Raw genomic sequence first — 23,737 nt, forward strand, 5'->3', positions numbered from 1 at the left:
TCCAGCAGCCCAATCAGCCAAGTTGGTACTTCAACTATATCATAAAGCAGGGTATCATCTTTTTTCTAGTTAACGATTATCAAAATGTTCTCATTGGGCTGTCATCCTATTTAAGCCTGAAACACAGATACGCCCTTTATGCAGGGCTCTCAACTGGGTCAATCAAAAAAGGTGAATGTGTAAAACTGTACAGCAATGCAAATCTAAAATGACATGATGATAGCACTCACAAAATTACTCTGCCTTCTGGTAACAGCAGGCAGTTACAATACTACAGTGCATCTGGCCGAAGGACCGACCTAACTGAGCTCATGCATCTAAAGGTACTATCCAACAACGCCTTCAAGAGGCAATCTAGCACATTTCATTATCCTCACAGCTGGTGGTGGAGGACTTTCTCTTCTCATCACTAAGCTTAAGGAAATAACATCTGCAAAAAAGGCAATAAACATAAACAGATGTAAGGAAGAAGCAAAACGCCTGTTGAGAAATACAGTTTCACAGAGAAAATGTCAGCCTATCTATAAATCCGACACTTACTGATTCCTCAACAAAACTACTTCAAGATCCTCAATACAGTCTTGATCATAAGCTTAAAATGGGTGCCAACGTATCATACATTATTGGGGCAATAGCCTATGAGTTCTCTAACGTAACTGTTTTTAGCACAAAGCTCATTTCATACTCGTCACGTTATGTCGCAGTGAATGGTTACATCCAAAGAAAGGAAAAAAAGAAGACAAACGTAGAGCAAATACTGTTTATTGCAGACTAATCAGCTGAATAATGTGAAAAGGCACTATGAAACTAGATAATTATGAATCATTCTAATGAATGGCAAAATATACAACATTTTGAAACATCTTTTAAATATATTTCCAGAGCAATATTAACATTTAAAGACAGTGAAATAATCTTCTCTCAAAAATAGCATTTACATTAAGATATTTTGGGAATTTGTCATGTCATTCTTATATTTATAAATTAACAAATGTCATCTTGCATATTCACATACGGATTTTCCTCTGAACAATAATTCCTAATCATTCCTACTTGAAAGAATAATTTGCAGGCTCTTAAACAAGCATGTCCTTACATTCGCAGCAGCCTAGTCTTTCCTTAGCTTTAGCCCTCCATTTACGTTTGCCTTATTTCGATACTCCAAGGTTTGGGAAAATATGCTTTGTAAATCCATCAATATAATTTACTTACAAAAAACTTAACACATACATCTTTGTATTAACAGCAATATAGCTCTTAATGTGTCACATCTTTAAAATTCCACAAATCAGTTTTTTCATTCAAAACGTTTTTGCACTTATACTGTTGGCATCAAAAAATAATCTTATGAAATCTAAGTCTTTCCAGCCGACAATAAAAAAGGTTAAGGAAAGTGAACAATTTGCACAAATACAACAGTGATAAAGAGAGCTGTGAAAACAGCAAAATACGTGAGGGGTGTCCACCCATCAGGAAGGAATCTCTTGGTGCAAGAATGAAAACAAATCTCATTTAGCATGGTGAAGACTCTCATTGTGATTTTCAAGTAATTTTACTGTTGGCGATAGCTGGGAAGCTCTGCTCACTGAACTGCTTCAATATGGCGACATTCTATGCCTATTTACATCAGACATATCCTTCATGGCTTCCTAAAACAAAGCATGTTGGGATAAATATTAAGGAAGGTGCAAAGAAGCGTTATGGTAAAACATTCAGTGACTGTTTCCTTCATCAAAAGATTCCACACCCGAATCAGTAGAAGCAGCACTAATTTTCTCTTGTCGCCGTCTCATGATTTCTTGGAGTTCCGAGCTGCCGCTGTGGTCCTAAGAATCAACAAAAGTGAGGGGGCATTATTCGTATTTGTTCAGAGACACTGGGAACACAATGTTTTCACAGGTTCTGTTACTGCATGCCTGCTTTAGATTTAGTCAGCTTTAATCCCAACAAAATTCCAACACATCTTTCAAAATAATGCACCATAACAGGCATGCACCGGTTGAACCTCAACCAAGTGACATAGAAACATCATTATGCATGTGTGTAAGCATAGGTATGTGGATTCAGCACATTAGTCAACAAGAAAAGATTTATCACAAATTGTGTAGTCAGGATATATTTCATGATCCCTGGAAAAGAACTCACATCTTTATTAGAGATAAATACTAGGTTCATGTAACGATTGTTCCTCCAGCCAACCAGACTGGGTCAATTAAGCACTGCTGTCCAGCCACTGATTTCTAATTAAAGAATGAATCTCACAAAAAAAGGGCCAGTCACAAAGGCTACGTGCAATATTTTAATCAATACTGCATGCATAACTGACAATCCATCGAAACATCTGCAGCCCGTACAGATAAGAGTGATGGGGTGTGGGATTCGACAGATGACCAAGAGGGAAAATTAAATAATTTTCCCTCACCGTTGTCTGTCGAAATCCCCCCCTCCCCCCAACCTAGCCCCGCTACTCGTACCCCGGTGGGCTGCAACTGCATCTACACACTGCTTAGAACTGTTCTCAATAGAGCAGCCCTAACCTTCTAAAACATCACATTTAGGGCCTCATGTAGGTAGCCAAATACCGGTCGGTAACGGCCGATTTTCGGTAAATATGCCGTTACCGACCGGTATTCAGACAAGTGAGATGTAGGAGTCCAAAAACCACTTTTCGGTAAATATGAGGCGGTAAATACCGATTCATATTTACCGAATTCCAAAATACCGAATCAGATTTACCGAATACATAATTAACGATTCGGTAAACATGAAGTGGTAAATATGAAGTGGTAATATTTAAAATGACATGTAGGAGCACTCGGTAATTAAGAAATCCAGGAAAATCGGTAAATAAGAGTCGGTAATTAACACGGATTGAAAGCAGGTGGTAACCATCAACAATGCATATAGGCAATCCCAAAATGCAACAGCGTGGACAACATGGCCGCCATGTACGTCATTGCAAGGCGCCTACGTCTACAGGCAGCAGGACTGAGGGTGTGGCGACGGGAGGAACAAATCTACAGACAGCGCATCACACTATTCCAGCTGACTGATGCAGAGATACATGAGAGGTACAGGCTACACCCCGAAACCATCATGGACTTAATCAGGGACCTACACCCACTCCTGGCCCATCCAATAAGAAGGGCGCACGCCATACCCCCACATGTGCAGGTGCTCTGCAGCCTACATCTGTTGGCATCCGGCAGTTATCAGGTGGTGATAGCTGCGGTGGGTGGGGTATCCCAGAGTTGCCTGTCACGTTTCTTCAGGAAGTTCCTGGATGCCATGATGCAGAGAATGCACCACTACATAAGCTTCCCAAACACACAGGCTGCACTGCAGAAAACAAAAACAGACTTTTATCACATGGCACAGTTCCCCCATGTCATCGGCTGTATTGATGGTACACACATCCCAATCTGTCCACCAGCTGATACAGAGCACATCTACAGGAACAGGAAGTCCACCCACTCCATCAATGTGCAGGTGATCTGTGATGCAGGGAACATCATCACAGATATTGTTGCAAAGTTTCCTGGGAGCACCCACGACTCTTACATCTTCCAGAATAGTGGGATCTACACACGACTGAGTGCCGGAGAATTCGGAGAGGGATACCTGCTAGGTAAGTAACAGTGACGCCCCTTGAAACCTGCAAATCATAGTGTATAGAGGCATGTTACTGATGGTTCCCTTTTACTCATCCAGGCGACAGTGCATATGCATGCCAGTCATTCATCCTCACTCCCTACCTACACCCAGCAACCCAGAGTGAGAGACGATACAACGTGGCACATAAAACAACACGCAATGTGGTGGAGCGCACGTTTGGACTACTGAAGAGCAGGTTCCGCTGCCTGCACAAGAGCGGAGGCGCACGCCAGTACAAACCCATCACCTGCTGCAAGATTATTGCCACTTGTGCAATGCTGCACAACCTTGCCACGAAAAAAGGTACAGATGTGGAACTAACATATTTTGAGGACAACGAGGATGAGTCAGGCCAGCCAGAGGGCAACGCAGCTAGAGTGCCAACTGCAATCGATGGGAGAGAGAGACGGGCAGAGATCACATGCAACTATTTCTGAGTAAGTGAGGGGACACAGCGAGTTGTGAGAAGTCCTGACGTAGTTTTAATGTGGCACCACGCCATGAACACATGAACAGGCCAATCAGGCAATATACCATCTATACAAGGAGTATGTCCAGGGTTACGTCACCCAATGGGAAGTGGCTTAGCAGGGCTACATCAATGTTTGCGCATACGCGCTGCAGTGGTGGATTGCACGGCCTGTGCATCCTCACTAGAGCCAACCCCAAGCCGCCTGCTGCTCCTGCGTGCTTCTGGGACGGGGGGTGTGATGCTGCTGCTGGTGTCGATGCTCTCCGCAGCATCCCCTGCAGCAGTTGTCGACGCCTGACTAGTCAATAGCACCCCTAGTGCACTTGTCACCTGCACCATCCCCCGAGACAGGTCGCTGCAGCACTGTGTTAGGCCCTCCTGCATCGTCACAGAGCGCCGGCACAGTAGAGAAGTCGCAGTTGCCAGACGGTTGAGTGCCCTGCTGGTAGTGTCCCTTCTCTGGCGTTCCCGGCGCCGTGCTTCGATGTCAGCATCTAATTTGCTGCACAACTGCTGGATTGACTGGGACATGTCCCGAATGCCCGCAGCCATGCCGCTAATGTTATTGTCCATGTTGACTAATGTTGTCTTCATCACCCGCATGTGCCTCTGGACTGACATGACTGCCTTTGATTGCAGGCGCTGTTGTTTCAACATTTGGCCCTCGAGCCCCAAGAAGACACCATGGCCGTCAGTGGGTGCTGGTGGACTCTGGACACGCGACCTGTGGCGCCCTCTTGCTCCCGTCTGTGCTGCCTGTGAGGTGTGGGCACAGTGGCATGGCTCCCTTCCTGGGGCCCGGTGCGGTCTTCTGGGCCCATGCTGTCGTCTGACGAGGTGTCTAAGGCTCGTAGCCTGGCTGCTGGACGCCTCCTCATTCTCACACCTGCAAGCGGAGATGTGGCCGGTGATTCGAACATGAGTGGCGATGCTGGCTCTGGTTGTGGTGATGCTGGCTCTCGGTGAGGTGATGCTGGCTCTCGGTGAGGTGATGCTGGCTCTCGGTGAGGTGATGCTGGCTCTGGGTGCGGCGAGGCTGGCTGTGTTGGTGGTGCGGCTGCCAGTGGGCCTGCTCCCTGGTCTGAACTTGTGCTGGCTAGAGGTGATATTTGTGGCCGGTGTGCCGTCTCTCCTGCAGCATGCCCTGTCCTGCATGATGTCACATCTGTGGACAGAAATACAACATTGGCTCAGTGTCCCCGAAGGGCTGCATTGCAAGCGTCACAATCAATCATTTCACATTCCAATATGTCCTCTGTCTCCTTGTGCCTCGAGTGCGTGACATGCCTTGTTGCCCTGTAACATTTACGTCATGGTTAGTGTTGCCCTGACTACATCTCCCGGAATGCATTGCCTGTCTGCACTGACACGTGTGGACTGCAGTGTGATTCTCGTTTCACAATGGGGGATGTGGGATAGGGGTAGGGGGGGCTACATTGCTGTGCTTTCGTCTTACCTTGGTGTGTTGCGGCTCTGGCAGAGCTGTCGGCGTCCCCAAGACCCACGACGCTCTCTTGCTCGATTGTGGCCGCCACCAGCTCCTCCAGTTCGGTGAGGGCAGGTGCCCTGTTGGTTCCACCTCCGGTCTGGCTGGCCTCCTTCTGGATGTCGCCCATCTTCCTCTTGGTTACAATCCTCAGGTCATACCAGCGCTTTTTGAGGACCTCAATGTCCCTGTGGGTCACTCCCACAGCATTGACCTGCGCCTGGATGGCCAGCCATATGTTGCGCTTTTCCGCCTCAGGCACTTGCAGGGATTGCCTTCCAAACAGCTTCTGGTGCTGCTTCACCACCTCCTCCACCAGCACCTGGAGTTCCTTGGGGCTAAATTTCAGCTTCCTCCTCCTTTCCCCTCCGTCTTTCTGTGTTCTCTGGCTGGACATGCTGTTCGTTTACCCGCTCGCACATGCAACGGCTCCCTGCCTCTCCTCTGCACTCCAAGCCTCTCCAGGGTGGGCTAATTATGTACACCTGCCTGGGTGTGGCCACTTCGGCTAATTATGTACACCTGCCTGGGTGTGGGCACTTCCTGGTTGGGTGGGCTGTCGTTGCACAGGATTAGCTGTTTCGTCAAGTCATGTGATTTTATTTACCGAATCCGTACATACCGATTCGGTATTTTCCGATTCGGTAAATACCACCTCGGTATTTTCCGATTCGGTAAATACCACCTCGGTATTTTCCGATTCGGTAAATACCACCTCGGTATTTACCGATTCGGTGAATTCCGATTCGTGATTACCGAATGTTACCGAATCGGTAACTGTTACCGAATTTTTACCTACATATAACTTACCGATTCTAATTTACCGATTCGGTACGGCTCGGTATTTAAGAACCGGTAAAATTTATTTACCTACATGAGGCCCTTAGTCAGCCAAAACCAGTGATGCAGCCCTACCCAGAGCCTTCAGGTGAAGGTTCAGAATTCTGGGTTCCCACTGCTGTGCTTTCTCCCAGAATAATGACCTTTCATACGCATGTAATTCAATTAATTTTTTTTCAAAATGTATTTAACCAAGCCCGCCCTAGCTGCTTAGCTTGTTGGAGTCTCTCAATTAAAAGATACTACACTGATATTACCATATTGGGTAGAGAGCTTACAGAAATAAGCAAGTTAAGATTGGTATAGTAAAATTATCAAAAACGGCATTGTACAATGATGGTCGTGGGTAATATGCTACATCATCTAATTAGGGGAGGAAATCACACACAAAGGTATATATACTTATACGAAATCATTTATATGATTGCAAAACATTGACATAGGTTTGATACTTCTATGGTGCCATATAATCCTAATGCATCACACTTAACCTTCAAAGATGACATCACATGACAATAGAAATGACTAGGAAACAAAATGCATATCCCAATTTGAGAACCTTCTTGAGTTATTAGTTTTGTTTAGACATTTCTGTAGTGGTATGCGACTTAAAGTGACAGAATGTCTCAGATATTTTAATTTTTAAAAGATAACTATGCAGCTGGAACAACAATTCAACAGATTAATAGTCATTTTATGGCTCCAGTTTTTTTGTTGTATGCTACTGAAACAGAAAATTTATTTTTAAATTCCTTAAAAGATGCATTATGTTTCACAGACAGGCCGTTTTTTTGCAATTATGATCCATTTACATGGACTAGTGGCTGACTGGATGTGGATATTCGGTTAAGGTTTCGTGATGTGTGTTGTACAATGCGTTGGCCATGTCCTAATTTGTATACATTAACCCACAATTATTGTCCAAGGTCTGATGGCCATTACACATTTACATTTCAGAGGTACATATTAACTTAGCCTTATCCTCAAAACTCAAATTGCATTTAAAAAGTATATGATTCGCATAATTAAGTTAACACAAGTTTAGTGATTTATTTAACTAGTGTAGGGGGGCTGAGGGATTAATCACAGCATTTTGTAGAAGGTAATTTATTTATGTACATGGGACTGGCATGACACGTTTGAATATTTTTGAGTACTGGGAGCCCCCTCCTTAGAGGCAGTGACTCCTGCAGAGGAAAAACACACTAAATGGCTTTTCTCTTAAGAAGCTCCGACAGTCAATGGGTCTCACTTTTGGGACCTTATAAGTGTTTAGCCAGCGCTATTGACTTTGCCAGTCTTTACGCTATGTTGTAGAGCAGCGCGGGTGCTGTTCAGCATTTAAAAAAGTGAGAATAAAAAAAGTGTTATAAGCATTTTTGTTACTTTATATATAACCAATAAGGCATTCTGTATTTAAACTTTGAACAAACTTTTGGAATCATTGTTTTCGCATGTGTTTAAATAATTTTACAAAATAAAGTGTAGTATATAAGTATAGTAATGGCGCTTGCACAGAAAATGAGAGGCTAGTAAGGAAATGTTCAAACTGTAGCTCAGATCTCCAATGTACATCCCACTGTATGATTTTGGAGGACACACTTAGGGGAGAGTTGACGTGGACTTCTTTAACATAATGCACAAGAATTTAAAAGAAAGGGATCTTAGACTGGGTTATTTGCCGTGTGCTATGGGCAGTGATGCGGGCTGGGGCCAGTGGCTCAGGTGCAGAGTCTATCCAACGGAGACCCCCAACAATAAATATAAGGCTGCAGCAGAGGTCAGCACTCGTTGGCATCATCCTGGATCCATACTGTATTGATGCAGGCTGCGGGCCAGCAGCTCCGGTGCCAAGAGTCTCTGATGCTAGAAGTAAAGTGCAGAAGCCGCGATCGGTAGCTGTGACCAAAATTCCAGAATAGTTACTGCACACAAAACAGAAATGGTGCAATTTGAGACTGTGTGGCACAGTGCGCACGCAGCACGTCTTTATAGTGTGTAATAATACAGCTGCGCCCAAGTACGGTACTCAAGGTGGTGCCCACAGGGCTCTGTGAATTATTACAGTATAGGAGCCAAGGTAAACATGCACTGGGCACTGTATGAAGCAGCGTGCGCCTTGATTGGGTAAAGGGACACTGTGCATAATCATTCACTGGTGCTGGGTTTCTCTTTGATGGAAGAGGCAAGTACACCGTACGGACGCTCCACAACCGGCAGGACGCAGGGGCAAAGGGCGCGATCATGGCACCGGTGTGGGGGAAGTATGCCTTTGGCAAGGACAGACTCACTGCAAGGGGGGCATTGTACACATGTCAGGGATGCAGCCGGGCACTGCGCACAATTAGGGTACTGGTGCCATGGCACTGTACATAATGCAGTCACGCCGGGGTGAGATACATGTAACACGGGTAGTATATGAGGTACTGTGCACATGGCAAAGGGCTGTTAACAATGCAGCTTTACCCGAGTACAGTACACAAGGCAAGGGCACTGGGCCTGGTAATGGTACTGAAACCGGGCAACAGCATGTACACAATCATGTGCATGGTGCCAGGGTAATGTAAGCTTACAAAGGGCATTGTACATATGGCACAGGCTGGGCACTAGACATATAGAACAGGAGGTACAGTCATGGTGGGAACACCAGGAGACTGTCCTCTTGACCGGGCCGGTTTAACGTAAAGTGCAGGTACACTGGAGGGCGAGGACACTAAAGACTATACTGGAGTGCATTACACATGACACAGGCGCTAGGGCAATGTGCCTGGTTTTGTCACTGAAACGGGGCATGTACAAAATCATGAGTGCTGCTGGGGTAATGTACACATGTCAGGGGTAATGTACACATGTCAGGGGTAATGTACACATGTCAGGGGCACTGTACACATGTCAAGGGGCGGGCACTGGGCACAGGCTGCACTGTCATAGCTGGGACGCTAAGATACTGTCCTCATGGCAGAGTCGATTTAACAGGCAGTGTGCGCTCACAAAGGAGCCAAGGACTGTAAGCAACGCATCAGCGGTGGGGCGCAGTACACGGTACAAGGGCGCCTAAGCTCTCTGCCCAACCATGATACTGGGGTTGGATTACTGTACACGTCATGGTAGTGACCCACTGTATTGCACATGTGGTAGGCATATTGTAAAGTGCAATGTACATATCATTGAGGACAAAGAATGTATAAATGCAAAGCGTCCTGCACAATCCATATAGCAGGGCTGGAGGGGCATTGGACTCATGAATGGGTTCAGTGGCACTGTACGCACTAAAAGCACTGTACAAATCACAGGCATGCGGGAATTGTAATAAATACACATAACAGGCACACAGAAACTGTAAACACAGCCAGCGCACCCAGCTAGGTGAATGCTGCAGCTTTGGCAAGTTTTACAACCAAACACAAACCTTAATAAGGAGTAGTTTCTGGCACTCGGTGAACATTCATAGTTTATGTTTGGAGTGGGAGTTGTAGGAAGAATGGCAGCAACAGGGGATGGAGGGAGTGGGAAGGAAGATGCAATAAAATACTGGTCCGGGTCCATGGGTGCGTGAGTTCCCATGCACCCACAGTGTAACCCAAGAAGAAAAGAAAAAAAATAGTCCCCAAAATGAACAGATAAACAACAAAGCCCAAAGTTACAGTATTTGTTCCCTTCTCCATGGGAGGAAACAAAAGACAAAATGGAGGGACAAAGAGGAATGATTTAGAGGTTTCTATGGTTCTCTGCATTGCCTGAAGGATTGACCACTAGCAAGCAAGGAGTTTTAAAGGACACTGAAACAAACAAATGAAAAGCAATGGGTGGGCTGTAAGCCCACTAAAGTATATACAAAAGGTATCCAAAGCTCGATCTAACATTGAGCGAAGGTCCCCATTAGCCGCAATGACATGCTTTATTATCCATCCCCCCTACACCATGGAGACATGAAAGTTACACACCTCCAGCTTCCCCGGAGCTCTTGATGTTTCTGCCCACTAAAGTCCTAGAAAGTTAGATGCATTCATCTGGGCAAACGGGTTCCCTAAATCCTACTGGCTCTCTAAATTGTACAGTCAACTTAGTTTTGAAGAGTTAAGATTACACTCTGCCTACATTAGTGTACTTCATAAGTTGTCAAATTGCAACAATTCCTTTACATTGTTAAGAATTTTGTAAAGGATAGATTCTCCTGCTGGGGAGTGCACTAGAATGCTTCCCTGTAAGTAGCTGTACGCTATGCTATGTTATATTGATTTGTGTAGTACAATAATCACTTGAGAGAGCATCCAGGCACTTGGGCAGGTGTGTGGTACCCAAGGTGCTTATATAAAGAGTCAGGTCTTCAGCTTTTTGCTGAACTCAAGAAGTGAGGAGGAAGCTTTTGCAGATGTGGTGAATGTGTGCAAGGTAGCGTGAGTCAGAACGTGGGTATCTGCTGGGTTGGTGAAAGTGTATGCGGTTGTTCAGGTATTCTGGTCCTGTGTTGTGTAGGGATTTGTATGTGTGCACGAGAAGTTTGAATTGGCTGCACTGGTGAACGGGGAGCCAGTTACGCTTCTTGAGATGTGATGTGGATGCCACGTGGGAGTTCGAGTATGAGTTTTGCAGCGGTGTTCTGGATGGTCTGGAGTCTGTTTAGCAATTGTTTGGAGATTCCGGTGTAGAGAGTGTTGCCAAAGTCCAACCTGCTGGGGAGGAGTGCTTGCGTGACAGTCCATCTGGTGATCTGAGGCAACCATTTCGTAGCATGTGCAGGATGTACAAGTAGGAGGTGCACACTGCAATGACCTGAGCAGTCATGTTAAGCTTGTCATCAAAAATGGTGCCTAGATTTCTTGTGTGGTCTGCGGAAGTTGGTCCTAGCTTCGACAGCCACTATGTGGAGTCCCATGGGGAGGACTGGTTGCCATAGACCAGTACTTCCATCTGATCAGAGTTGAGCTGCAAGCAGCAAGTGCGCATCAAGTCTGCTATCATTGTCATGTAGTTGGTAGTTGTCTTGTCCATCAGGGAGAGGATGAGTTGGGTATCATAGGCATAGGAGATGATGGGGATGTCTTGTGATGGGATGGGATTATGTTGGCTAGTGGTGTGATGTATGAGTCAAAAATGGTGGGGCTGGGGGAAGATCCCTCTTGGTCTCCGATGTGAAGGGTGGCAGCCCGACCCTTTGGGTTCTTCCCATGAGGAAGGAACAGATCCATTTGAGCCATTTAAGAGGAGATCCATGTATGCGAATTTCATGGAGTCATCTAATGAGGGCATTATGGAAGACGGTGTCGAAGGGCGCGGAGTGATCAAGCAGGATGAGGGCTGCTTTTTCTCCTCGGTCCATGATGATTTAAATGTCGTCCGTGGTCGCGATGAGTCTTGTTTCGGCGCTGTGGTTCTTCTGGAATCCTGATTGAGTGTTGTCTAGAAGATGGTGAGGTCCAAGCTGGGTTATGAGTTGCTTGTTGAGGGCCTTCTCAATCACTTTGGCTCGACAGGGGAAGAAGGGAGATCGGTCGGAAGTTAAGTTCATTTGGATCAGCTGTACGCTTCTTGAGGAGGGCGTTGATTTCTGCAAGTTTCCATTCATCCAGAAAAGTGGCGGACGTGATAGAGGTATTGATGATGAGGCTCAGGGTGGTGCGGATTAGTGATGTTCCCAGAATGTAGATGTAGTGTGGGCATGGGTCCATTGGGCTGCTGAGTGAATGCTTTACATGATTACCACTGTCATTTCTGGGGAGGGTTATCCATTCGGTCAGCGGCTTTCCTGAAGGAGAATGAATAATGGCTATTGAATGACGGGAGGGTTCTTGTCTTTTGGATTGTGATATACTTCACTACTGAGTCTGCAATCCTCTGTCCTAATACGAGCATCCCAAAATGCTTTTTTTCATATCAATGTGTCGAGTAAATTTCAAGTGTGGCTTGAGTTCATTCAACTAGCTGACAAATGACATTGCTTCCTCTGTATTTAAGTGACAGATTATAAACACATCATGAATACCATCTTTTCCAGAGTCTTATCCTTTTGTAAAATAGGGGATCACATTGCAAATATACACTTCATCCAAAGTCATTCACATACAAACAGTCCAGTCTTGAGTAAAAAGTACTGCCCCCGGCCTGCAGCAAGTATGAGTTATCAAACTGGAAAACATTCTCGGTCAAAGCAATTTCTGCTAGTGTCATCATCAAGGAAATATGTGCCTGATGTTGCAAAACAAATTATTGCAAAATATGGTCGACTACCCTTAATGTTGCCTCCTGTAGAATATTACTATATAAGGATTTCACAGTAACCGGAAGTAGCAACTTATTGTCTGAATAGAAATTCAGATCTTTTATCATTTTCAGAATGTCCTTCCTTTCGGTATAAGGGCATTTTTTTAAACAGCTCGAAGAAGGGAGTCACAAAATTGTGAAATTGATTCCAGATTGGGTCTAGTTTCTGATACTAATGATCTACCTGCATATAGTGTAATGCATTTATCAATATTCGGTAGGATATAAAAATATGGGATTGTGGGTTTTACAGTGAATACAAAGTGACCTCTTGTTTAAACAGCCACCCCACTGCCACTCATTGCTGAAAAGACAAACATTCAAACCTCTTGTCATTTTTGTCCACAAGGACAATTGTATCACCTTTATTGGCCAGTTTTATGACAATTTGTTTATTGTTCAGGAGGGATGAGAGGCTGACTTTCTATTCTGGACATGCTTTCTAATGTCTCTTCAAAATGTCAAGTCCTTTAACACAGCCTTTTCAAACTTTTCATCCTCTGGTGGCACTGCACTTGGAGGTAGATTTTCTCTATAAGCCTGAACTGGTCTTGTTAGATCGGGCATTATCCTGGTTTGCATCAATAAGGCCCTTGAACAATCACCCTCTACACTTTAACTTTCCAGATCTCGGTCTCCCAGTTTATTGCTTAATTGGCAGGTACATTCACGCCTCCATTCTAAGAGCTCCAGGGGAAGCCCACTTTGAGTAACTTTCATGTCTCCATGGTGAAGGAGGGGTGTGATGATGAAGCATTTCACTTCTGTGAGTGGAGGCCTTCATCCTTTTTAAGAAAAGAACTATAAAATGTACTTTTACTCTGTAGAGACTAAGTTCTCAGAGGGTGGGCTTCCTAGTACTTTACCATATTCTTTCTGGTGTGTTAGGTACTCGTGGGTAATATGATAGGGTGGATGTACTTTTGAAGTCATCTAGGGAGCTCTTCCTCAATTACTCCCCTTCTTTGTACACAATTGCTGCACATGGGTTCAGCTGCAGGAGGGAATTGGAGGGCACTTCTTAAGACCATCAGGGAAAGTGTAAGTCCCTAGATATTAACCAAATGACCAAATAAACGCCTTCCGTGGGGCAATGCTGGCAGAATACTTGAAGGCAAAAGCTGCCACAACCTGCTAAATGGTATCCAACAAACCTAGAATCTTTCTAGATGAACCATGACTGGTCTCTAATATCATGAAAGTGCACTTGAGACTGGATAATTATAATAGTCAACACTGCAATAAGATTATGTAATTACCTCCTAATTAAGATCACATAAAAGGAATGGAATATTAGAGCTATAGTCACAAGCATTACAAGAATAAAACAACACAGAACCCCAGTTTCCAGTGTTATGCCAACATGTTTCTGAGGTCCTTCAGAGGTCCAAGGAATTCATCAGGGCCAATGCCATCCTCTAAATCCCTTATGTCAACCGCTATGTAAATGGTAGAGCATGAAACGCCTGGCCACATTTAGGTTTTATTCACATCTTTTCTTAGTCCACTGTAGACTGCATTTTGTCTCCACACCCTATAACAGGCTTTGACCTTAAATATTTAACAGAAATTAGATTTGCCCTGTAGTTTAATGCGACTAGGTAATGGGGGATGGGGTGGGTCGGAGTAATTGATTAGTTATGTTTTTTACCATCTCTTTCAGGATAGGTTCTGTGAGGTTTCCACAACCATATATCAAATCTTTCAGCAGTTGAGACATTTCACACCACAGGAAACCAGGAAGATTTAGGTGGTTTCTATGATTCTCTGCATTGCCTGAAGGACAAAACATTTGTATTTTTACTGTTAGAGGAAAAACGAAGACTACTGTTTATGCCTATAGGAACTTACTCCATAAACATTAAAGGAAGGACCCCAAGTAGAATCTCCAGGAATCTTTATTTGCTGTGGGAAATCTGAAACCCGATTTGAAGCTTCGTTTTTGAGACATAAGGTGGCTAAAGCTCAAATGTCTTGTTTTAGAAGAGGAAGACTGCTACCCAACAAATCAGTCCCAGTTAACTGGTGAAGCAATGGAAAGACAATGGGACCTATTGATAAAACTCAGGGGCTGCCCTTAAGATGTGCAGAGTCGACTGGGTTCTGTTCGATCTGATGTTTGGACCAACTTCTCAGGGATTTACTTTCAACTGTTGATGTTAATGATTCCTTCTGGCAATGGGTTTTCATCTTTAGTATTTACTGAATCCCTTACCTCCTTTATTATTTTATGTGGCATTTTGCTAGTAAAATATTGATCTTTGTAATTCAGTTTCGTTTTGGGCTATGTCGTTTGGTGAGTTCCCTGTGCAATATCTCACTGTTTGCTGCACTGCCGAGACCAAACTACCGAAGGTGAGCCAAGTCTACCAACATGGAAAGCTCATTTACAGCAAGACCGTAAACTCGGTTTAAAACCTGCCAGTCTCACTCCTTTGAGTACTAAGACACACCAGGTATACTTTACCCAGACAACAAAACTCATACTTGTCCATACCATATTCTTCCAATGCCAACCGCCACTTTGGCAGAACTTCAACTACTTCTATCAAGTAATAATGAATCCACATTGCGATTATCAGAGTGGGTAGAGGTGTATGCGGATGGTGGAAATGTATGTGTTTTGTGCAAAACCTTATACTCCTAAGAAGATAAGTGCCATAGTCATGGAAATATAAGTTTTAAAGGTGAATAAATAGATCCAGAATTGTATGTACCTACTTTGTGTCAATAAAACACACCATACCCTGGGTCACAAAGGAGGTCATAAGTATTAACCTTTAAAAGCATCCAGGAGCAGTCACAAAAACAGATGTTGCCACTTTCATTCCATTTCCAGAAATGAAGCACATCTCCTAAAGAATCTCACTGATCGAAATTAAAGTTGCATAAAAAATTATGAAGGATGCATTTTTTGCCTTTTTTTATGGGGCTGGCATGAACATTGTTCCTAAGTATAATATAGCTGAATGATACTTTTTATTTCGAATGCCAACTTGTTATAATAATCCTTTCTCTTTAGAGGAAATATTTGTCACGGAAGTGATTCACTGGCATCAGCAAAGTTAATTTCTGCCAGCATCACTTACTTTTTCAGTACAAGTGGCATTTTATGTGTCTGTAGAGTAAATCATTCCTAAAATATATTACTGCCAACAGAAATAGAAACAAGACTCCATTATTTCCTAGAAATTCATCAGATTGTAGGAAGTAATGGCATAACATTTAGGATAAATGGAGAATTGTACGGAGTACCCGTCAGCACGTCTAGCTTAACAGCAAACATATTTACAGTACTCAATATGGCAGGAGAGTGACTATTCCTGCTCAAGCAAGGTTAAAAGTTAACTTTTACTAGCACTGTGATAAGTCATCCACCAAATCTATGGTGCCTAGCCTGCCATCATGTCTGGCAGAGTTAACTCCATGAAAGAACACTGGGGAAATGTTTACAGACATTCATGGAAAAGGTAAGTATGGATCCCTTACATGATGGGAAATCTACCCAGCATGATCGGGAGGCTTGATATGTAAGCACTGAACATCTATCCTCACTAATGGGGTACATTTTCTGTACCCACAAGGATGGTGGCCATTGCGCTAGCAGTGACAGACATTCATGGATTTTGCTAACAATGTTACTTCACGAATGTGGTTCTTCTTTTCGTTGATAACGTTGCTTTAGTGCCACTCTAGATATATAGAATTTCCTCTGCTTCCCAGAAGATGAAAGAAGGGAAGGCAGAAGCTAAAGAAGGGAAGGCAGAAGCTAAAGAAGGGAAGGCAGAAGCTAATGAAGGGGGGGTGTGTATGTCCTATTGAGGACTTCATGAATCACTAATCCAAAGCCATCTCCTCCTCTCTCATCAGAAAATATACAGACTCCCATCCCACATTTATGAACAGTCACGCCACAGCTACTTTTAGGACAGGCTCAATAACCATACATTGTTCTCTTGCACAACCTACTCTTAGCAGGATATTTTTTTAGACTGAGGAGTCAATTAGTGATCATGGTGTGTAGGAATTTTGCGTTAATAGAAAAGTTTGATGTTTGTGTGGAGATCAAGTTTTGCTAAAAGAAATACCAGTATGTATGCTATTTCACTGTTCCATCTACATTTCTACAAACACCAGCTTTAGTATTGGAGAAGATGTGCCTCGTCACTTACAGCCATGGAGAATACATTTCTCACTGTGTTGCACATCATGGTAGATTTCGCCATTGAGATTTGCCATTCCGGGAGCGATCCTTCTATATTTGAATGTGCAACTGCCCCGATGCATTCCCAAAATGGCAGTGTGCTCCAACTGGCAGCAGTAAGTTGAACATGGGCATAAGTGATTGACTGCTGGTGTGTTTCCAGGGGTAGCAGAGTCAATTCCAGATGCAAAAAACAGTTTCTGCATCTGAAATGCTGATGCAGTGTTTGATTCCCCCATTAATAAAGAGGACTTGTGGTCCTTCCTGCCCCAAACAACTCTGGGTGTTCCTAGGTGACCAGCGCTTTGGGAATGCCAGAGGCATACATTGGTAGTGACCTATGCAGCGCAGTACATTTTTTTGCACACCAACACAGTGGTCTAGTAAAGATTCAATTGTAGGTCCTCCACTGGTGAAGAACCCTACATACCACAAAATATCAACTGAAGATTACTTCCATGCTCAATTTATCTAAACAAATAGGTGCAGACTTAGGAAAATGCCCCAAGCTTTACCAAACCAACGTCTCCAAGGATGAGAGGGTATTAATGACATCACTAGACTGCGGTCATAAAAAAAGAAATTGGACAGCATCAGTGCCTACGTTTTGGCATATATAGCAGGCTTGAAGCAATTTTGGCAAAAGTCACAGGATCTGACGTAGCTATGCAGGCGGTGGAAAACAAGCCTGCTAGACATGTTCAAGACCTCTGCTGCAGAAAAGAAAAACTATCTGCCACTGAACTTCTGTGTTGTGTTGTCACTGTTCTAATCAATGTCGAGCACAAAGTGCATACATTTGAAATACTAGGGCTGTAGTCAACATCAGGCCACTTGGATGGCAGAAATGTAAATGAGATTGATTTGCATGACTCAACAGTGACTTTGTGAATAGCGATAAGATTATAAAATGATTGGCAGGATGCCATTTTGGGGCAGACAATATTATTGCCTACAAGAGGCAAACACCAGTGTGTAATTAAACAGGGAACTGTGCTTCTAACTTTCAGGAATGAGCTTCAGCATGATCAGGTCCAGAAACGGGCCATGAGATAGAGGTTGTTGCTGCACATGGAATAGAGATTGCACTTTTTCCGGGATGTCAGCCTAGCCACAGATATCCACTCAGAACAGGGGTACCCCAATCTGGATAATAAGGAGAGCAGTAGGGGAAAAGAAAGTCAGTAACTCAAAAAATGTAGCTCTACCTTTTCATATATAGGTGGATCAAATAAATCTCACTGGTATGTTACCCATGTTTGGTTGTCAGCAGCCACATCATTTGGAAGAGAGCACAAACAAATAAAAATTTGAGGTTGAAGATAATGTTTTTTATCTTTATTATTTTGATACAATAGTTCAATTAATGAATCTACAAATAACTCGTGTATTAGGGATGAACAACACAGCAACATTTTTTTGGTAGTGATATATACAAAAAATCAAAGTGGGCCCCCATAAGGGAATAGAAAGAGTATATATACAATTAAATAGCAATCATATTATCAGGCACACCATACATTCATACACAGTCAATCAAAAACATAAAGCATACATTAACTCTTCATTAAAATATTAGTGGATATGCGGAGGGGCAACCTCCTCACGATGTAATGGTGTCTAAAGTGTTAGACACCACTAGATCAATTAGGGGGATACGCCAGAACAAAACAACGGGACACGCCGACGCGCGTTTCGGTGCAATCACCCGCTCAACAGGTGCCACCTTCTTCAGGGCGTTTTCTCTAATTAGATTTGATCTGGCGTAGAGCTACATTTTTTGAGTTACAGCCTAGCCACAGATGCCAGAAGGCAGGCACTATAACAACTAGAACAAGCATTGGCATAGCCAATGGGTCTCGCCTTTGGGACCTTATAAGTGTTAAGCCATACAACAGTTGCATAACTAAATACTTATAGGGTCCCAAAAGCGAGACCTATTGGCTTTGCCAATCGGCCGTATGGCCGCGAAAGTGATCGCGATGAAACATCAAAGCGGCCGCGAAAGTGAAAGTAATCGTGGTCAAGTGCTACCAGGCCAGCCTAGAGCTACAGTGCAAGTGCGGGGGCGCACGCGCCACGCTTTACCGCGATTACTTTCACTTTCGCGGCCGCTATGATCGCTATTACTTTCTCTTTCGCGGCCGCACGGCCGCTTGACATAGCCAATAGGTCTCGCTTTTGGGACCTTATAAGAATTTAGTTATGCAACTGTTGCATGGCTAAACACTTATAAGGTCCCAAAGGCGCGACCTATTGGCTATGCCAATGCTTGTTTTTTCCCAAAATAGTTCGTCAAAATGAGGAGTGTGATTAATGCTACATAATGTTGGTGAGTATTCTCTCGGTTGCCTTTTTTGAGTATCACAGTAAGAACACTTCTACATCCACTTGTTCTAAAACCCAAACATGAGTCCTCAATTTCTGGGAGGGGAATCGAGTTTAGTATAGTAGCCAGCCAATCTTTTTTTTTTAATATGAATACACTACTAGCGCCCCACACCTCCCTTCCATGGTGTTCTGTCGAGTTCCTGAATTGTATTAATATTTTGTCCATTTTACGGTTGCCTACATTCGCTACTTTCAAGTTTCTGCAATGTATTCTTTATCACTCTGGGGCAAAATATATAAATACACATAACACGTGTATGTAATCATGGGAGACTGCAATAAGTATAAAAAGCCAGTCTCTAATTTCCTTACAACAGGTGTCTTGTTGTCTCTTGTAACCTGCAACAAAGATGTGATGTAGCTGTTCAACTGTAATAACTGATTAAACTTGCATTTTAATGTCACAATGTCTGCTGCCAGAGTCAGCAGCTAGGGTGAAAGGCAGGTCACGGAGCAGAATTACAGCTGCAGTCTGCTGTTCTATTTGTCTAAAAAGAAAAAGCGATCAGCAGAAAGGAGATATTTAGGGTAACATTTTTTCCATGTTACAGGTCATTGAAGATATGATAGATTCGCTGCACGTTCCTGCACAATTTAAAGCGGAGCATTTTTTTTTAACCTGATTTGCATTAAACGGATTCTAAAATATTTTATATTTAAACTGTTTGGTGTGTTTAATTTCTCATCACAGATTCTACTTTTGTTCTTCATCTGCAAAGTACATGAAAGAGAAAGACACTAAGGATTTAAGAGGTGTATATGAAGGTTATGGTATGGCCATGTATTAAAAGTAATAAACTATCCTCAAATAACCTCTAGCTCTATAATGTAAGATATATAACGTACATAAATACCAACTAGGTTCCCATGGACATAGTCACAAGTAATAAAAACAACGAGAGGACTGACATCATATCAAGGAGATTTTAAAAAGTGTATTTTTTTTTTTTTTTTTTAAGAGACCAGAGTTCTTACTCCATGAAGTACTCTAACAAAAATCATAGGTCACACTGTACTCAAAGGTTTTGGGGACACTTTTGGTCACCTTTTTGCAACAATGAGTGCACTTTTACTTCAAGGACCATCCTGCCGTTAGACTAGTATTTAACTTTTAGGGCAGAGAGAAATTAGATAAAAGGCCTGGTACTGCAATGGATCCCACATCATTTCAGCTACGTCAGCCATCTTCTTTTTGGCAGGAATCAATAACACTACACCAAAACTTTAAAGGTAATAATGGGTAATAAGGGCATCTTAAAAGCAGAGGTCTGATCCAATGTCCTCATTAGCACCTCACCCACAGGCCTAGCACGTAACCCTGAGCAAAAAAACAATAACTAGATTAACTTTGAGATGATATTCGCTATCAATATCCCAAAACAAAACGCAAAACTAAACAAAAATGAAGTCAGCTGAAAATAACTCCAGTAATAATTCAGAATCGGAATATACAATATATATATATATATTTTTTTTTTTAAAGGGGAAAATGTTTATATACCGTAAAATGAGTAGTTTGTTTTTACAATATCAATGTGCTTCGCTGTGGAATAAAATAATTATTTCATAGTGGTGGATGCAGTTTTTTTTAAAGGAGCTCTATCTATTGTAAATCACTGCTTCAAGTAGATTGTATGCGACTGTTTATGGCACTGTATTTACATTTTGCAAGTTCTAAACTACATTAGTGCTACATTGTGGTGGACGTTCATTAACTGCCTGCACATTAATCCACAATTTGTTCTAGCAGCACTACAATCATACAAATAAAACACTATTATTTGCATGCCAGGAGAGGAGACGGATACGTTGAGAAAAGGTGGTGGCTACGAAAATAAAATACTTCAGGCGCCCAACCAAAAACAAGGCACCACGTGGAGCCGGAAGGTGAGTTTGAGGGTTGTCTACAGTCCATCACTCACAGGGACCAGGACAGCTTCTTCAGAATCCGAAAGAGTTGCTAACCTCAGGCACATCTGTTAACTTTGTAGGAGGTGGTAGGTATGGAGGAAGCCAACGCATCTCGGTGGAGCGTACAACATTTGACTACAGTACAAAAGAGAATGCCCGACCGCAAAGGATTAAAGTAGGTGTGAGCTGAGGAGTATGCAATACATCCGGGTCTTACAGATTGTGCTTCAAGGACCAATACTGAGTTACTGGGGATACTGCATCACATGAAGGCAAGTGGACGGGTGTACTGTGAACGGATGTCACAGGAAAGGCTTTGGGAGACTCCTGTCCTGCTTGCATGCACTCGTCTGCTGGAGTGGGAGATGTGCTACTGCAATGGCAAAGGAGTAGCAAGCTTAAGGTGTGCAGACTACCCGCATCAAATCCAGGGCCTTTAACAAGCAACCGATACTGCCGGCTACTCAAAGCAGCAAGGTGGGGAGAATGCAATGGGCAGAGACTTCGCCCACAGGCTTCCACTACAGAAAGGGCTGTCTGAAGTTTTCACTGAGTGACTTAAGTAATCCAGCAGCAAAACTGAGAAATGCACACACTGGATCCGGCACCCAGCCTTGGGTCCTTGGATTCCATCACTCATGGGATACAGTACTCAGTCTCTGGTCTCTCTTCTTCAGAGCGCTTGCTCACCAGGTCCTGCACATCGTCTTTCGGTCAGTGCACTGATGTCATGAACTTGTCGAGCACTGACCGCTTCTCTCCCCTCCAGGCCCATGACCATTCTCTCACCCACGTCGCGTCATGCACATTGCCTCAGCGCCAGCAACAAGGCGGCAATACCTGCTGCGAGACCTGATCTCCGCAGTCCCCTTCAGGACAGCCCTGTAAAACGCAGGAACTCCCATCTCGCCATTAGTGCAGGCATGTCTGTCTGACACACAATCAGATGAATGTTTGGGAGTATCGCCAGCCTATGCGATATTTAATATCATTATCACATGCCTGCATTAAAAGTGATTCAGGTTGTACATTCGTCTGCAGTTAGACACACTTTACGTAAGAAAACCCAGAAAGGTACTACAAATATTCAGTGTTAGCACAACTGTGGCTTCTCTTTCATAATGAATGTGTTGTTAAAGTGTGTGGGGGAGGAGAAGGGGGCTATGATTTTCACAATGCATATTATGGGATCATTTATGACTGTACACAAACTGTTCTGGACGTAGTTCCACAGTTCATCTACAGTTCACTTTGGTAAATACGGTTTCTGTTGCTAAAGTGCCAAAGAATTATACATGAAATATCAGGTGAACTCCTCAGCTGCATTATATCTGGTTTCACATCCAGTAAATCAGGAGAAACAAGAATCACCATTGTAACCAATATATAAAATCAGTTTTTCTCCAAGTATGACCGCAGCAGAGGCCTGGCTGACAGCCAGGGACCCTGCCTCATGGTTCTGCACTACAATCAAATAATATGGACATCAATCACTGCTATACCGCCATCGCTAATAGGAAAATATGACTTTCTAGAATGTGCCAACAGCCGCCTGGCAGTCAACCTTTTACCGTGCCGCCCTCCTTCTGAGCTGGTCCTTACATGTCAACCCTACGGATTTAGAAGGGAGGCTACCGTTTTTGGCAAACCTACAAAATACACGTTTTCTCTGTTTTTTCCTACTGTTTTTAGGAAGCTTTTCAATGAACAATCTAAAAGATAAAACCTAGCTCCCTCAGCAGGAAGAGAGTTACCAACACCTTCCTGAAAGCACTTCCGTGTTTCATACTTTGCAGCTGCTACTGGAGTGAGACTCGCCTCACTACACCGCAATGGCATGATTTCTGATGAAGAGAGGTGTAAGGACACAAACGTCACTCATAGGACATTTATTTCTCATGATGACGTCAGGGTCAGAAGCTGCATGCCCCTTTTCACTCATCTAGGTCCCATACCACATAATGTAAATTCTTGTGAGGTCATCATTGTGCCTAATATTGTGAGTTTTTATTCCCAGCGCAATGCTCATAATGCTTATTAGTAGATTTACAACTTGAAATATCCTACTGTTTTTGTTCCTAGAATGTCGGTAAGTTCACTACTGTAAGTGCTTATCAAATGCATGTAGGCACAAGCGTGCCATGGATGGCGAAAGCAAACTGCATATCTCCTGTCATAAAATCAAAACACATTTCAATATGCAAAGAGTACTATAACAAAAATCAAATACTACAGATGTAATGGTGGAACAGTCTTAGAATATCTAGAATATTTTAAATAATGTATACACACAATATTTCATTAAGAACAAGGTGGTCAATTTTTGAAAGCGTTGAGGTACACCTAGAACCAATGCATATCACACCACTTTCTAAAGAAGATGGTTGGATAATTAAAATATAATTCTGTTCTGAAGTAGGATCATACCTTATTAGCACAAACATCACAATACATTTACTAAGCCTGTGCAGGAGAGCAATAGTTCAGTGGCTTTCAACAGGGGGCGGGCGTACATGCC

The 23,737-nt window shown here is 43.3% G+C and overlaps 1 protein-coding gene across 20 annotated transcripts in view; it reads right to left on the reverse strand.

Moving 5' to 3' along the window:
• Positions 1–746: 746 nt before the first annotated feature.
• The window catches only part of EPS8 (EGFR pathway substrate 8, signaling adaptor), an 861,544-nt gene continuing 838,553 nt past the window's right edge, over positions 747–23,737 (reverse strand). For all 20 annotated transcript variants that reach the window (XM_085652654.1, XM_085652642.1, XM_085652660.1 and 17 more), the window contains one exon: positions 747–1,826. In XM_085652654.1, the coding sequence (XP_085508780.1) occupies positions 1,713–1,826 (114 nt within the window). In that variant the 3' untranslated portion in view covers positions 747–1,712. The remainder of the gene's footprint in view (positions 1,827–23,737) is intronic.

The sequence above is a fragment of the Triturus cristatus genome, chromosome 4_1 (genome assembly GCF_964204655.1).
Source record: "Triturus cristatus chromosome 4_1, aTriCri1.1, whole genome shotgun sequence".
Lineage (NCBI taxonomy): Eukaryota > Metazoa > Chordata > Amphibia > Caudata > Salamandridae > Triturus > Triturus cristatus.